Consider the following 17,938-nt stretch of genomic DNA (forward strand, 5'->3'; position numbering starts at 1 on the left):
TTGGTACATAAGACCACACAAATGGCATAAGTGGACGTGAAGGGGAAAAAATGCAGGAAATAGCCCCTTTAAATCTGCATACTCTGCATGGCCAGCGCTAACAAAAGGTTATCTGCTTAACTGTAAATCAGTTCAGCTAAACATGCCGCAGTCTTGTGGAAGTATAGCTGCGTTCAGACAGGGATGAATGTGGAACAGGATAATAAAGCAGGAATTGAAAGATAAGACCTCCATGAGTCGAGATAGCTATTATTCCCTCCATAGAAGACACAGCTTGCTTTTGAGCTGTATTCTATGCATTTCTGCACATGCGGTAGATACGATTATCTTTAGAGAAAAAGGAGCTGTGTATCTGTCTTGAAGCACTTATCCAGCAGTATTTAATACATAGCAGAATATTCAACCCTCTCCTCTCCACTTAGCCATTTGTGGGGATGTTCATCAAGCAGTCCCAGAGATGACTTGGGCTCCAAGGACAAGATGCTCTTAATGGGAGGAGTGTGATAGTGTGAGTGTTTTCCAGAGTGTTAAAGGTGTGAGGGCTTTTAGCACACTGAGACATCTGGTGAGAAATACTGCAAATTATGTTTGTATGTAGCATACAAGCTAGGGGTGTGAATTCTGCACTGTTATCTCTGTTTAGTTGGCATATCTTGACAGATTTAACTTTGTTTTACGATTTCAAGTCATAATAAAATATGATCATGTCTGCCTTTATTTAACCCACAAGGTATGAGCTTAAAGTAAAGAGCGAATAACATTATTGATGCCTTTTACTTTGAAAAAAGTGAACAAGGACAAACAGTCATAGACCTCTGAAGTCATGCGTCACTCTGTAGTTGGTGTCATGGCTGTATTAGGAACTCTGGGTCTAAGCTGAATTTCTCTTTGGCAAAAATAAATGAAATTTTGCAGAGCTGTGATAAACAAAAATGTTTCGAACCCAATATCTTTTTTTGTCCTATGTACATTTTTCCACTGAATGTCACTGGATCCTCTGAATTACAAAGTTATTAAAGAGACGAGATATGAACATTACTTTGTCCTTGCTAATAGTGAGCTACCACTCCTGAGCATTGAAATGATGTTCCATGAAAGTCTACCATAAAATCTTGATCAAACTGTTATATATAGTGACACCAGCTACTCCTAACATACCTTACAAGTAGCAAAATTAATATTTTGGCTCTGTGATGACCTCATAATTCAGAGGATCTGGTGACATTCAGTGGATAATTGTACATAAGAACTTATCATAATTTATCAGGTTTGGAACATTTTAGTACCACAGGACAGTCGTAGCAGCAGTCTTGGAGAATGCCATTCATTCTTGTAATAGAGAAATCCAGCTTGAGCTGGAGTTTCCAACTACTGTCGACCCGACTTAAATGGTGTATTGAAGTGAATCACTGCACTTATAAATTAATAAAAGCAATTTGTCTGCTAGTGATGCCCCCTTGTTGAGAATTTTCAGCCTGCTAAATGTGAGTGAGTGAATTAAAATCCAGTTCCCTGAGGTGCTTAGCATTTAAAACTTTTAACTAATATAAGTCACCCAAAAAGACAGATTTCTTGGCTTGAGGAGCCAACTTGACTGTAAAGAAATTGGAATCGGGATCAGCCATAAAAGTGCATTCTTTTTAGTGTTTAAAGTATTTATATCTGTTTGGATGTAGCCAGAAGTTGTGATATACGAAATAAATTTTTTGAGTCTCTAAAAACATCACTTGCTATATGAAGCAGCACCTCTGCTGTGAAGTGACAGCAGGGTGTTTTAACAAGAACATGATGAATAAGAATTGTGTTGTGAATAAATCTGTATGTAAACTCTGTCTCTTTTAGCAAGTTAGCAGATCGAGCTGGCAACTTTAATACAATTTGTCAACATAGTCTACAAATTTGGCTTTGTTAATTTATTTGGTCAAACTAGAACAGGGTGAATGCAAGGAAGACTGCAGTTTCCATCTAAATCAATGTGATCTTTAACATGCTTTTTTTCAGGCTGCAAACTTTCAGAATTCCAGCCTGGTTGTTGTAGAACTGTGGGATTGTTCGGAGAAGATTAAGACAGTTTTAAGTGTGGTTAGCAATACAGAGATGAAGCTGTGGTTAGTTGGCGGTGTGTCTTCTGCGTCATGGTTTTGGTCAAAAACAAGTAATTTGCTGTTTGATTCCTATAGATCGAAACTTGTAGACAACGTTTCAAAACAAACAAAGAACTAACAGTGCACTGCCTATTTGTATCTATTCATATCTGTTTATAATGTTAGCTGAGCATTCCCAGTCCAGTGTGTTTATGTTCAGTTACATTGGCTAGTAAAGTCAGACTGATGGCAGAATGCTACCTGCTTGTGGGTGTAAAGAGCATTGCTTAGGCCCTGAACGTGGGGCTGCATGAACATTATATCAAATGGAGTGGCCCTGCGCTTAATAAATTGGTAGAATGGGGCCTTGAGGAAGCCTTTTAAGTGTTTAGGTCTTCCCTAGACTTTTTTCTCTCTCTCTATTTAATTCATTCTCTCTGTCATTCTCTTTCCCTATTTCACTGTCTCTGTGCAGCTTCTCTCTCTCTCACACACACTTTCTTGTTTTCGCTCTCCTGCTGTTTTACAGCTTTTCTCTGTCTCTGTTTTTATTATATTTCTTTATCTCTGACCCTTTCTTTTTTTCAGTCCGGGAGAATTTATTGACCGATCTGATCTGAATCATATAAACAGCTGCCATGCTAGACGTTACCGCCAATACCAACCATTACAGATGTTTTCTGGTTTTCCCTTCTCCTGTGTTTGTCTCTCTGCTGTTTTTATTCTTTTTCTCTTGTGTAGTCAGACACATTAGCGGAGAAATTCATTCCATATGTGAATGTATGTGTGGATAGAGAGATGGAAGTAATCTCTGGAAGTGATTGTGTGTCTGGAGCAGTAGACAGTGTTATGAGGAGTTGAGGGAGTTAGCTTACGCGCAGGCCCCGATCCTCATCCACCCGACTAGCTGACCCAGCTTTGATATAAAAGGCTACGGGTCACCCCACATGGTAATCATAACTATTATGCACCATTTGGAAGTCTGCTGGCCTGCTAGCGCGCCACCACCCCTCTCTTTTTCTCCGTCTCAAACACGCATTTCTATTTTGAATCGCTGCAAACAATTTTTCACAATTACTGCTTTCTCTGATAAAAGTACTCTCATGTTTGAACAGATGGGACTAGTTGAATTGTGATGTTTTCTTTATCTTCACAGATAGCAAAGAATTTAGATGAGAAAAAGTGGTGGAGTGGTGTTGGGCGGGTTGGCAGGCTTGACATCATTTTTCTTTGGCTAAAAAAATAAAGAAAAGACGTGCCATGTTTGAATGTGATTAGGGGAAATGTCAAGTTTTTATAAAGCATTTTATTTCAGTTGAGGAATGAATAATCAGATTCTATCCTGGCTAATGTGATTAGGTACTCCAACTGATCTCTCCCAAAAGCAATGTATCAGGAGACCGTCCATGTCGCATAACATCATCTGGTGACTGATAGAAAACACACACACACACACACACACACACACACATTTTTATGCAAGTTTGGGACATGAGGACATACGTGTGGCCCATATCTATTATATATGCCTATTATAAATAAATAAATGCCTATCTGTGATAGTAATATGCATCCTATATGTATTTTTGTATGGATTTGCAGAATTTTGTTATTTATTTATTTTTCAACATCCGGAAAAGATGAAAGCATATATTTAACAGAAAATTAAACAGTAGCCTCGACAAATAAATGTTTGTTTTTTAGTTTTTAGTGTGTCCACTCGTCCACAGCGTCCATTCTTTTCAGGAGACTTGCTTTCAGCTTTTCAAAGAAATCTGCAGGGGTATTTTTCCACATCTCCAAAGCTCAGTCTTGGAAATTGGTTGCTTTTTTTACCTTCCCTCTATCTCATTAATCCTAAACACATTCAGTGATGGACTCATTTCATTGTTCTAAGAGCACCAGCAGCTTCTTTGTTTGATTTGAAAAAGTACTCATTTTTGTTCATTCCCTTTTCTCAGTAACAGCTTCCTTACAGCTGCACATCCTTTCAGACTCATAGTGTTGAGTTGTCTTCTTAGAGTGGAAGGATGGACAGAAACATTGTTTTTCCTCTCTCTCAAAGCTGAAAAAAGTTTTAAGTACTGTTTGTCTGTTGGTGACAGTTTTGGTGGTCTAAACAAACTAACTATAAACCTGTCCATAATCTTATGCTCAGTTACCAAATAAAAATGATCTAATTCTTTTTAAAAAGTAAAACTTGGAAACTTGAAACTTTTGTTAAAAGCACTTTAAAAAGTCAGAATTTACTAAGTTACATAATATGTGTTTTTCTTTGGTTTTCTGACATGTAGAAAACACACACACACAGAAAGACAGAGAGAAATTAGGATAATTTACACTCTTGTACGTTCTCCTCATTTCTGCCCTCAGGCTGTTGAATTGGAGGTTCTTTTTACTCTTCAAATCTCATTTAAAAATATAATTTCTGTGACTAATTATTTCCTCACCGTTTGCTTTTACATGGTGAAAAGCACACAGTGGAATCATCTCCTCTCGCCTTGGTGTGATACTGGTTGCTGCCAGACATGTTGTATCTAGAGAAGTCTCTGCGCTCTCTTCATTAGACACACATGTAATTGCCTCGGTTTCCCTGTTTTTAATGGAACTGACTCTGGCGAGGGCTTTCATTCTTCTGTTTTTACAGCTGCTCGCAAAAGACAAAGACCTTTTTCAGAGGACAGTAAAGACTTGCTCTGATGTCCTTTTTAATAGTTTCTTCCAAACGTGTGTACAGCATTAGCGTTAGCTCTCTGGGTCAGCAAATGCTAGCCCAGCCACTCTCACACCTAATTGTGTTGTCATGCAATAACAATGTTGCTCATTAGAGGCGTTGAATTGCATGGGAAGGTAATCGGCCCCACTCAGCAACGAGCGCTCCATCACTACAAGTCACACGCGTGGTTAAGGTCAGGGGTGAAGAATGTGGATGGGGTCGAGCTCTGCAGTGTGTTTGGGTTGAGTGTAGTGTGGGGTTTGAATGGGTCTAAATGAAATCCTCATGCTGAAATGCTAGTGCAGAGCTGTGTGTGTAGAGCTGATAGTGCATGATGGAAACTGTTTGTTTTCCACAGGCCAATGCTGGGGCCTACAATCCGACAGGAAGGCATTCTGTTTCCGTAGAAGTCCAGATGCAGCGACAGAGACAAGATGACCGCGACGCCTTCACACAGTCACAAAGACAGTACAACTCCTTACCAAGGTAAGAGAACGCATACGCAATCTTGATGACTGCAGCATCTGCACTGTACACAGCGTCTACACAGCCACAGTGGATGTAATAGTGATTATATGTATAGATAGTCAAATATGCTTATGTATAGATGTTCACACATCTCTTTAGCTCCTTTCACATTAGTTTTTATTATTACTGTTTATTTGCTCAATTTAACATATTGGAAAAACATAAAACATGTCCTGTGCAAAAGTTATGGCACATTTGATATTCTATGTTTTATTTTTTCGATTATGATAAAAGAGCAAATGAATAGAAGTGTATTACATAGTATAGTGTACATATAATCTACATATTTAAGTTACGTAGCAAATAACAAACAAAATGTAATTTGTCCGACTATGTTCAAATGTTGCATAGAACTATATTTCATATTTCTGACGCTACTTAACATTATAATAAGCTGCCAGTTTAACAATTTGTTCTATAAATTGTTTATTAAATTACACTATACACAAGCGTATAGAATAAGTACTTAAGGATAAGAACTGATTCTAAATCACCTCTCCATAGTCTCCATAAGAAACAGATTTTAAATCAGTCCTGTAAAAAATGGCCAAGGGTGGTAAGTTGTAGGCAGCACACAGTCAGTATGTGAATTAAGTAGCATTTTACTAATAGTAATTTTACTAATAGTAATCTCCAAATATTACTATTATTACACTCATTACTTGTGCCCATATTAAGACTAACTTGACTACAAGTTTAACTTGACTACTTTTTCACAGAACATAAATAAATGCTGTTATTAATAAAAAAAAAAAGTTAATATAATAGTAAATGTGATGATACTGGCACTAGTGTTTTGGTCTTTCACAGCCCAGTAGCACCTGGAGTTCACCGTATAGCGTTCCTTGTCATGTACTATTTTTTAATCAATTAGACTTTAATCAAGTCTGTGAAATAAATCGATGTAGCATTTGTCAGAAATGCACTGCTAATTGAACCATAAAGAAGGTTCAATCTTGAAAAGCCACTGATATTAGAAGCTGTTGATTGGAAAGTAGCAGTGCTGCCACCATGCTTACTGGGAAATGTAGTAAAACTAATAGCTTCACTACTTGTAACAGTCTTGCTGGTCAACACCACCGAAAACCAGCACAACCCATGTGTATTGCCATCTATTTTGCCAAAGAAGTTTTTCAAAACTTTGTTGATAACCGTCCCTTACACTAAGCAGATTTCACATCTTTACCAGTTCATAATTTAACACAGCTGATCGAGTTCAAGTCTTCAGAATCATTTGAATGTGAGAATCAAGTGGATCTGATTAGAGGTTTAATAACTCAGCAGGAGAATCATGAGGAGCTAACTAATGAACACTGTCATTCGCACACTCACTCGATCTCACTCCCCCTTTACTTCACTCACTAGCTCACTTGCTCACTTACTCACTCACTCACTCACTCACTCTTATTCACTTACTGACTCATTCAGTCAGTCACTCACTCATTCATTCACTCACATTAACAGACACAAATTACTCCCCATGAGCTCAGTGTTGTTCTTCAACCAGAGGTCTCCCTTTGTCGCGTTTCTGACTCTGCCTGTGTGCTGCAGCTCCATCGGATCTTCAGTGTTTCTGTTTCTGTCTTTCTGTCTATCTATCTATCTGTATGTTTGAATAGCTACAGGTCCTCTGCCCTCTAAAACTCAGTAAAGAGCACCTGGAGAACGTGCTTTCAAGGGAAGTTTATCTTGGCAGCTGCACTCCTCTGGGCCACGCTCTGTTTTTCGGGGCGGTTTAGTCCCCGTATCTCCATCTGTTTCTTCTTCTTTCATCCCTCCCTCGCTCGCTCTTTCCTCCTTCCTCTTTTGCATATTTGTCATAAATGTCAGTAACGCTCGGAGTGAGTGAAATGCCTCTGTGGCTGGAGGCTCTGTTTGATTTCAGGGTTCATATCTGCTTAATCATTGCCTAGCCAATGCAAAGCAACCAGCCAACAGATTTGTTTTAATGGTCAAACACATCTCCTGTCACAATAACCAACTTAGCACTCATCCTACCACTCTCCTATCACCACTTACATGTTTCTCCTCTTCCTTTCTCTGGGTTATCTTCTTTATATCAATGCTATTTTTTATTTTGTGAGTATCTCCCCTTCTTCTCATGTCACATGCTTATGGGAAAGTATTTTGTTTGGGCTTCTTTCTCTCCACATTGTTTTTTCTTACTGACACACTTTATCATACCACATGTTTCAATCCATTCAGACTGTTTGTCTCTTTTAACTGCCCCCAGAGCTCTTAGTGTGCATGCATGTCCATGTTGGTCATAGTAAAATGGATCAGCATGTGGAAATGGAGTTTTCTGTCACTGTATGAAAGAACCTCCATTCTTCCTTTATTGTTGGATGCACTGTGATAGTTTCTGAGTGAGCCTGTAAACACAGATCAACTTACTGTGCTTACTATCATCAATAACTAAAGTGTGAAGTATGTTCTAATTCAAATGTTTGCTTGCTCAAAATGGTAGTTTGCAATAAAAACAAAGTAAAAAACTAAAAAAAATGGTTCTTTTCTCAGGTCATGTTCTTCACACATTCACATAGGTAAGACAACAGCATTAAGAAAAGATGTTTTTAATTAAGAAGATTAGATTAAAAGGCAGGAATAGACACTTTTTTGGCTCACCGTGAAAGAGTTAAGGTGTTTCCTAAGACTACAGACAAACAATTCTAATCAAAGGGGCCATTTAAGTGAATTCATTTGTTTTTTTTTTCCTGCATTTAATACTGTTTCCCTTCACAGTGTTTTCCTAGCTGAAACCTTGCCAGAATCACTTGTGGTGGAAAGCTGTTTGGTAAAATGGAAGAAAATAGACTGTCGAGCTTAGAGCTGCTTCATTTGTTTTCCAAAGTATCAGATTATGCTCTTTAGGTAATTGCTACAAGAATGTGTACCTTATGTGTTTCTGCAGTGTGTGTGGGTGTATGTGCTGGGTGGCAGGGTCTATGAGTGCATGTATGTGTGCATGTGTGTGGTCCTCCCTACAGGGATGAGCTGTGTTTTCTCTAGCCTGTGGTGCAGTGCAGGATATGTACAGTAACAGAAGTTGTCCCATCTCAGGCTGAGGCAGGCCTGTTGCTGGATTGTTGGTGGTGTGTTTGTACATTTCCAGGACTCATAATGTTCAGACTTTGTAGGAAGACCAGAAGAAAACAGGGCTAACCTGCAATACCAGGGCCAAAAATTTGTTCTGACTTTGTAAATTGTATTGTAGAGAAGCTATGTTAAATTTTTAAACTGAAAAAGTGAAACCATTTCCTTTTGGTTACTGAGGTTAAAGTCAGGGTTAGGGTTATGCTGAGAAAATTATAACACAATGGAAAAACATTTCCTTTTGGCTACTGAGGTTAGAGTTAGGGTTACGCTTAGAAAATTCTAACAGCATGTGGCCTAAAGTATGTGGGCTCCCCTTCTAATTAGTTAGTTTGGATTTTGTAGCCACATTCATTGCTAATATGTGCATAAAATCAAGCATACAGCCATGCAGTCTCCACAGACAAAATTTGGCCGTAGAATGGGTTAGACGGAGGAGCTCAGTTACTGTCAACATGGTACTGTCATTACTGTGATAAGATGCTACCTTTCCAGCGAGTCAGTTCCTCATATTTCTACACTGTTAGAGCTGCCCTAGTTGACTGTAAGTGCTGTTATTGTGAAGTGGAAACATCTGGGAGCAGCTCAGCTTTGAAATTGTTGGATACACAAGCTCCAACAAGCTGAACAGGACTGCTGAATGCTGAAGCAAATAGCATGTAGAATTCTAGATTTGGTTCTGACCAAAGTCCAAACTGCCCTGGAAGCAACAATAGCACAAGAACAGTTTGTTAATAGCTGCACAAAATGGGTTTCCTTGGCTAAGCAGCCACAAAAAAGCCATGTGGCATTACACATGCCAAGCCCCTTACTCTGGAGCAGTGGAAATGCATTGATGAATCTTAGTTTCACAGATGCCAGGAGAACGCTACCTGCCTGAATGTGTTTTGCCAACTATAGAGTTTGGTGGAGGAGGAATAATGGGCTAGGCTTTTTTCCCCCGTGGACTGGGATAGAGAATTATATGTTTTGTGGCCACACTTTCAGGAAGACCCTTTCCTGTTTTAGAGTGACATGCCCCCGTCCACAATTTAAGGTTTTAAAGCAATGACATGGCAAGTTTGGTGTGGAAGAACGTGACTGGCCTTCACTGAACCCCATCCAGCACTTCTGGGATGATCCAAAATGCCAGCTTAGTCAGGCCTTATTACCCAACGTCAGTAACTGATCTCACTAATGCTCCTGTGGACGAATGGAGGTGAATCTTTGTGGCCATGTTTCAAAATCTAGTGGAAAGCCTTGAAAGTGGCGAAAAGGTGACAAATTCTATATTTATACCTATATTTTTAAAATGAAATACTCTACAAGCACATATTGGTGGGATATACTAGCATCCACATACTTTTGGCCTTGTAGTTTATTACATATACATATGTATTTAAACTACAAGAGTGTTAGGTGTATGGTCCCTCCTCCTGACAGTGTAACAAACCTCTGTGTGTGTGCGTGTGTGTGTGCGTGTTTGTATGCGTGTGTGTGTGTGTGTTTGGGGGGTGTTCTCCATAAACAAATCTATTTCTCCTCCTGCCCCTCTCCCAGGGCAATGTGGGGACTCTGGTAGTCAATAGAGATGTTGACACCCAATACGCCATGGAACACGGACATAATGACACAAATCAATGCAAGCGATCCACGTCTACTTTCCCTCTCCGTCTGAAGCTATCGCCCGTGGCACCGTCGCTATTGGATATGCTTCAATCTAAGTGTCATCTGCTTATCCTCTGGGGCTGGTCTCCAGATCCAGCCAACGAGGAAGCATCTCGCAAACCTCGGCTATTTGATACGCGTTCTTTTCATAATCCTTTAGCACCCGCTGAGCCAGGTCAGGCTGGTGGGAAGTGATCTTTGACCTTTAGAGAGTACGGTTTGCTCATTAGGCGTGCTGATGGACCGGCCCAGCTCAATTCTGCCCAATACCAGCACAGCTTAATGCGGCCGGTAGAGTGACAGAGATATCGAGCAAATGGCTGTACTGTGTAGAATTAGTGCTGCGGTAATGAAGGGGGTGATGTTTGGAGAAGGATTAGACAGAGATTGAGAGATATAGAAAGAGAGATGGAGCGACATAATGAGACAGAGAAAGAGAGATGCGTATATAGTAGGAGACAAATACACAAAGCGCACCCTTTCTATGCCTTGTTAACTAAAGGAACATATTGCTTAAGGTCTTATACATTATATAAATAATGTATTCTACACTTATTGATACTTCCACAGCATATTTCCCCAGAAAGCCTTTTGTAAAACTTTGATCTGTACCAGATGTTTTGGTCTAACAATCAAACTGTAGTGTTTTTCTCCATTTTTTGACACATTGGCTCTAAATTTAACAGTTCTGTCATGACCTCATACCGTCACCATACTTTACTGATACATAACTCATTTGTGACAGAGTGCAAAGCAAGGAGAGAACAATCTAGAGACTGTCGAAAGATGTCATCTTAACAGCTGAAAACTCTCCTCCCTGAAGGAACTGTGCCTAATAATAACAACTAATAATCAGCAGTACTGGGCAATTTATAATCAGTATCTTTATATCAGTATTGGTGTCACATAACTGTATTGATTTTTTTATTTTAGTAATATTGGTAGTTGGTAGAAAGTTGGTAGAAAAAACATATTTTGGAAATATATGGAACTTCAGGTCTATATGACAGTCTTTTAGTGTAGAGTAGCAGCACTTAAGAAGAATAGACTTTATGAATGCAAACTGAAATATTGTCTGATACAGTAATAATCTCATATTAGTCTATATATTTAATGTATCATATTTTTAGAATATATATACAGATATTCAGAAATATCATGCTTCTGTCTGTCCTGATCCAGTTTTTAAATCTCTCTGTTTTTGGCATGTGCATAATGTGACATTCTAGCCTGATATGTTTTGTTTTTGACATACTTTATGTGAAGTGATCCTGTTTAATTGACCTCCCTGATGATTTTGTGTTGATTAAAGTGAGTAACAGTTGCTTTAAAATGCATCTGTAAAATAACTGTGTATGGAGCTATACAGTCAGAACTGATATCTTTCTTTTTTGTTTTGACTACTTATATTTATATCTCAGGGTTTCATGATGCTGCACAGTGGCATATTGCTTTTTCTCAGTTTTAAATTAAATTTGAATGCTGATTTTATTGTAGGTAATCAGAATGTTTTGTTTTAGCCACTTAAAACGCAACTGGGAAATGTGGTGGGAGTGTATTATCTACATGTTTTTGTGTGATGTCTCTTGCAGTAAACAGTATAAAATAGACTTGAAATGCAGTACATGTGCACTCACATTTTACATGCCCATATTTAAACGAAAGTTGGCTAGTTCAAATACAGTCTAAACACATTCACAGCTACACTATGTATGTATTGGGGATTTAGCAACCTCTCTGGTAGAAATGTGTAATTGCACACAAGGAAGAACATTTTATGTTAAGATGTCTGGAAAAACTTCCACAAAATTCAGTCCGACATCTTTGGGTTTAAATGATTATATTTACTTTACATTGAAACTCGCAGCAGTGCATGCACACCATATTTTAGGATGTTTTTTTTCTCTTAAGTCAGTAAGGCTACTTCTTTCAATTTTAACTAAAGAAAATGCATAATGCAGCTTTAACTTGTGAAAACATGCCTCACTACCATAGGTTGTGGATAAGAGTTATTTATGTCATAATGCATAGCAATAATACTTATTATAATACATGATACGCAATAAAAGATGGATGGAAGTGAACTACGCCTATGTATAGCTGTTACACAGTCCATTAAAATGACTAATATTGATGTTGAATTTTATCAGCATCGCACAGCACTAATAATCACTAATGTTTCCAGAGAGTAAGCTGCATATTAAGACGCACAGGCAGGGGGCTTGATGAATAAGGTCAGGCTAGAAAGGATGTAAAGCAGTCTATGTTTGAACAACAGCTGATGATGCTTCTGTCGAGGCACATATTGTCTAGTGTTCATAATACACAGCTCAGCATGGGGGAATATTTGGTATAATGTTTTTTTTTTTTTTTTGATCTATTTCTCCACTCTTAACATGTATACACTGTGGACAGAGCCATATGAATCCACTCAGGCCTACATTTAAGTTAGAGAGTGTGGTCCTGGATAACAGGACTGCAGGCTGATTAAGAGTAATGAATGTCATGTGAAACAGAGAGCTTCGCTGCATACAACATCTGTATGTGATAACAGGCCAAAGAAGAACACACGCATGCAAAGCTCTTACACTCTGTGTCTTTAACAAATAGAAGACATGGCTGGAGAGTTTGCAATTACATTTCAATTTTATTGAAAATGTCTCACTCAGCCTCCTGAAAGAAGCAGATAAATTCTGCTGTAAGTGCTGATTCTTAGCTTTCAATTGATACCATGTTTGTGTTTGCAAGTTTAAAAGGAAATATCTTATCATGAGTTCAATTTGATGCGAGGTATGTTGTGTTTATAGTTTTTGTCTTATGTTTTTGCCATTTTTCTTGACAGCGAAACAGACTGGAACAGACTTGATCCAGATAAAGCATGTAAATCAAATAGAAACGTAATTCTTTATGTATATAAGATATACATATAACATATAATAACTATGTAATTACTTAAATACATTTAATAGTATAACAGCTGTTACAACTGTAGACATCTAAGTGTTGCAAACCATTTGAGGGATTCGATTCACTTCCATGGATGAAACTCTGTACATGACCTAACTACATTCTCTCTCTCACTCAGTCTCTCTCTCTCTGTTTCATAGGCAACCACGTAAAAACCCCAGCACCGTATCTCAGGACTCCTGGGATAAGGTCTATCCCCCTGGTGAGGTGTTCCAGTCTGCTAAAGAGAACCCGCGCTACTCCAGCTATCAGGGTGGCCGGGGCACTAACGGTTACCTGAGCACCCCCGTGTCCGGCCTGAACGCTCGCGTCCTGCTGGAAACCCAGGAGCTGCTGCGGCAGGAGCAGAGGCGTAAAGAACAGGAAGCTCAGGCCAAACTGGCTTCACCATCTGACCCTCCAGCTGTGGCCCCCACACCCCCCAAAGGCCCCTACAGGCAGGATGTCCCACCCTCCCCGTCCCAGCTCGCCCGTCTCAACCGTTTGCAGAGCCCTGAGAAAGGCCGGCCATTCCACTCCTGAGTTGTGGGGGAAGGAGAGAGAGAGATTAGGTGGGACGAGTGAAGGGCCTGTATAGGCCACACCAGCAGTGCACAGTGGTACTGGCGGGAGATGCAATTATAGGCAAACTCTAGCAATTTTTCAACCTAATCTCTATCTGCTACGTCTGCGTCATTCTGTCGATTAACATGGCCAATAATCTCAACCCATTTCCACATACTTAGAAAAGAACAGAAAGTCAGTTTGCATTAAACTTATTTATAGTAGAAGCTGTTGGGCCCTTGCTGAATTCCATGAAGAGCCTTTTGAAATAAGTAGCTACATAACGGGAATTTGAAAGTACAACCATTACACTCTTAGGAGTACAGGTGCTAGGAGGAGACAGACATGAGAGAAACTAGTCTTACTAAAGCTGTTTTTATAAAGTTTTATCCAACTTATGAACTCTGGAGCAGTAAAAAAAAATACAGTTCTCAAATAGCTTTGACTGAAGAATTCATGAAAGCGTTCTACAAAATGTGTCTTCAAGTAGGTTTTTTGTTCTTTTCTAAGTACAGAGAAAGTCTTTGTCATGACTGTGAGTGATAATTTGGCCAGACGCTGTGGATGTAGCTAATAGAGATTTGATTGATAACTGCTGGAGTATTTTATTCAGAACTTTGAACTTTTAAACCTTGGAGAAAAAATGGGGTTTTGGTTAATGAATCTGTTTTTAAACATGTAATGTACAATACATTGATACTTTTGTTTTTTAATACATGATTGTGGTCTGCCAACTTCCCTTAGTAAAGGAGTTTTCAGTTCTGGTCCTGGAGGGCTGGTGTCCAGCACAGTTTGTTGATTTTCCTGCACAAGGACACCTACTAAACCTGGTAATCTCTTGGACCACAGCTGGACAGTCCTCAGTTTTAGTATGTCGGTGTGAGTGTGTGTGTGTATGAAAGTGTATGAGTGTTGTATCTTTAACCTGAATTCCTTCCAGTTATCCTTGACAATCACGTGACAGCCAGTGTACGGCTTTGCTGCATTGGTATTCTTATAGTGCTGTGACCTACATATCCTATTTCAAATCGAGCATCAATTTGGAATGTCGAGTGCAGTGTTCAGGAAAGGAGAGGATATGAGTGGGTTTCAAATATTATTCTGAGTATTGCAAAGGAGAGGTCGTTGTGTGTGTCAGTGTGTTTGAAAGAGAGGGAGAGAGAGAGCATGAGAGAGGAAGAGAGAAAGTCCATAGGCTTTAGCTGTTTGACTGAAGTGTGTGGTGTATGTGTATGGTTGGGCCTGTCACCCAGCAGCCTTTAAAGAAAATCCTAAGCTGAATGTCAGATGACCCCTAACTCCCTACACAGTGCACTACACTGAGCATAAAAAGTCCACTGTATATTCAATAGGGAGCCCTATGGGATTTGGCCCCAGTCACCTCACTCATCTTTTAAAAATAGACATCAGTACATTCAGTACATCAGAGTTCCTCACAAACTCAGCACAAGATATATTAATTGCAAATTACACCCGTTGTTCTTCTGTCCATCATCCTTTTTTTTTAAATTTGCAAGAAGTCTTTTCTTATCTATCCAGCTAACACAGCCCTGCACACACTGCTAAAGCTTCAAATCCTCCGCTGTGCATATGCACACACCTGTCCTGGAATATCACTCATGTGACCAGGGTCAAAGCAGGACTGTAATTAATGCACCGTGATGAAAAATTGATTTGGATGTCATCTGTGTGCGCGCATGTGTCTGTCTATCTTGGCCAGTCTTTGATTATGTAGACTCAGTCAGACGTTGAGTCTGGTCCATACTGAATGTGTTATCATGCAGGTTAATGGGGAGTTGCTCACACTTTGTATGCAGTAAAACATCAGTATGTTATGTTAAACCTGACCCCACTCTGATCTCTACAGCCTGCTCTCAGCTCCAGCTCCCATCATACATCATGATTATAATCAAAAACTCAATCTACAACTCGCATCATGTTGCTTTATGCTTGTTCGTGTGTGTGCATGTGTTTGTTTTCAAACATTTTAGATTTACAAAAATCAGAAAAAACAGACATGACCTACAATGTAATGTAACAAAAATGGTTCTGACTTTGTAAAATAATTTTTTTTAAGTTTTTAAAAATCCATTTTTTGTAAGGGTAATACATTTATAATACATATGGGACATATTGTTATTATAAAGTGTGCTATGTTCAAAAGTTTGGAATAATTTGTCAAATTAATAGTTATTTTATTCAGTAACAAATTAAGCACTGTAGAAGTGTTCAGAACATAAGGAATTATTTATTGATAAATAATATGTACTTATTGATTTATTGCAATTCCTCAAGATTTGATCACCACTTTTTTCTTTAAATATGAGGCATTCCAGATTGTAATTTTCATTCTAAATGTTGGACTGATTTCTCAGTAATTAAGTAATCATTTACATCTTTGTTCTTTTTCCAGGACACATTTAATATTTCTTCACTTCTTTTTTACAGTTTCCAGAAAATTATTTGAAATCAGTGCAGTTATAGAGCAGGGTTTCACAACCACTGGGCCCTGGACCACAAGTGGACCGCAAAACATCCTTTGTTGGTCCTCAGGCCAGTACTGAAGGGGGGCAGTGGTCCACAGAGGGTGGTGATGGCACTTTGTCATAAAAATCAGTGAAAAATAATTGATATAACTTTAAAAAAATTCAAATTTGTTGCATCAATGTCACACTTTATCCCCTTACATCTAGAAGCCAAATACACCAAATACACAAAAATTCTGTTGACATCTTATGTTTGCTAACATGTGTTGTATATTGCAGGGATAGGCACCCAAACATAGCTGTGTTGAAAATTTCCCCCCAAAAAGAAATTTCTTAATAAAAAAGTTGACATATTTTTCTGTGAGTCTTCATACTTTCTAGTAATAAATAGTTGGGCCTTGAAATGGAAAAGGTTGAGGACCGCTGTTGTACAGTAGCAGCACCACAACAGAATCAATTTATACATTTATCTACAGCAAAATTGTTTTATGTTATTGAAAACAGCGATTTCAAACTTTTGAACAGTAGTGTAACTATAATACATATGATACATATTAGCAGTATTTCTATATATGTGTACTTACATTAATATATGGGTCCTGCCATTGTATAAAAACAAACCTGTGTGTTTCTGTCTATGTGAATGTGTGAGTTTGTGAGCGTGGCTGTGTGTGTCTGTTGCCGTTGCCTGTAACATGACTCTCTCATGGATGAACTGAACTTTGGCAGTGGGATAAAGCGCTTGGCTGTGGACCACAGAGTAAAAGCTGAAAGAGCTGTAGTGATGTCACACGAAAGGCAAGGCCAAGCCAGGCACTGCTGTAAAGTCTCGAACAGAGCTGGAACAAAAGGCTTTCTGGCCTCCTCTCTCATTCATTCTCTTTTCCTTTTCCTCTCCTTCTCTTCTCTGTGGGGAACAAAATACAGTAACGTTGTCTTTGTGTACATGGCAAAGACAGATATCTTCCTGTGGTTGGAGTAACTGGTACTTTCCAGAGACTGCCTTTTGGTCCTGTGGTACGACGGATGTCTCAAGTATTGCCTCTTTGTGAAAGAACATCAGCAATTTTGTTTTTTTTTTTGTTGTTGTTGTTTATTTTTGGCATTAGCTGTTTTCATATTTCAGATTTTGTATTTTATGCATTACATAAATGTCAGAGATGCTGGAGATGGTTTAAGTGCCTGTAAGGAGGGATGATGTTTTGTACTTCTATGTCGTGGAATGCACATATTTTATCATATGCGATTATTCTACTTGTTTGTTGTCGTAATAACACATAACTGCCCATCACAAACCATTTGGTTGATACCTTAAAAGAGAAACAAAGAGTAATATGCACATGTTTTTGTATTTTTATGACTTTTACAATGTATGTATTCTCCAGAGGTAAAGTGGTATCCCAGATAACCCAGATAAATGTAAGCACGGTGCAATTGTGTTTTTTTTTTTTCATAGTCTTTATACATACTGTATGAAACTGTACACAGCTATTTCTCTGTACATATCAAATCTAGAAGAAATAAACAGAAGGTTGTTCCTTCATCTTGTTTACAGTAAGTAGGTGTATTTCCCTTCATGTATTCATTCAACACGTCCAAAAATAGGTAAGAGATTTTAAGGTGGGTTCAAATTCACAGCTTTCCTTTCTCTTCAACATAACACATATGGGTCTAGCCTGTTGGTCAGAAAGCAGAGAAATATGGGGGTTTCAGTTCAGAAAGAACATCATGCTTTGTTCTCCTGGTATGGCGAGCACATTTCGGAGCTGCTGAAAGGACGGAAAAGGAAGGAGAAGAAATATCCTTCCTTGACTTCCTTCTCTTTAATCTATTTTCTGATCCTGTAGATCACTTTAATGTTGCCTATGACATGG

General features: G+C 38.7%; 1 protein-coding gene across 2 annotated transcripts in view; it reads left to right on the forward strand.

Moving 5' to 3' along the window:
* pard3aa (par-3 family cell polarity regulator alpha, a) overlaps window positions 1-17,622 on the forward strand; it is a 505,838-nt gene extending 488,216 nt beyond the window's left edge. Inside the window, exons 23-24 of one of the 2 annotated variants that reach the window (XM_036582761.1) lie at window positions 5,159-5,286; window positions 13,176-17,622. In XM_036582761.1, the coding sequence (XP_036438654.1) occupies window positions 5,159-5,286; window positions 13,176-13,557 (510 nt within the window). In that variant the 3' untranslated portion in view covers window positions 13,558-17,622. The remainder of the gene's footprint in view (window positions 1-5,158; window positions 5,287-13,175) is intronic. The other variant, XM_036582769.1, reaches the window with a different exon arrangement.
* The last annotated feature ends 316 nt before the right edge of the window (window positions 17,623-17,938 follow it).

The sequence above is a fragment of the Colossoma macropomum genome, unplaced genomic scaffold (assembly GCF_904425465.1).
Source record: "Colossoma macropomum unplaced genomic scaffold, Colossoma_macropomum, whole genome shotgun sequence".
Taxonomy (NCBI): Eukaryota; Metazoa; Chordata; class Actinopteri; order Characiformes; family Serrasalmidae; genus Colossoma; species Colossoma macropomum.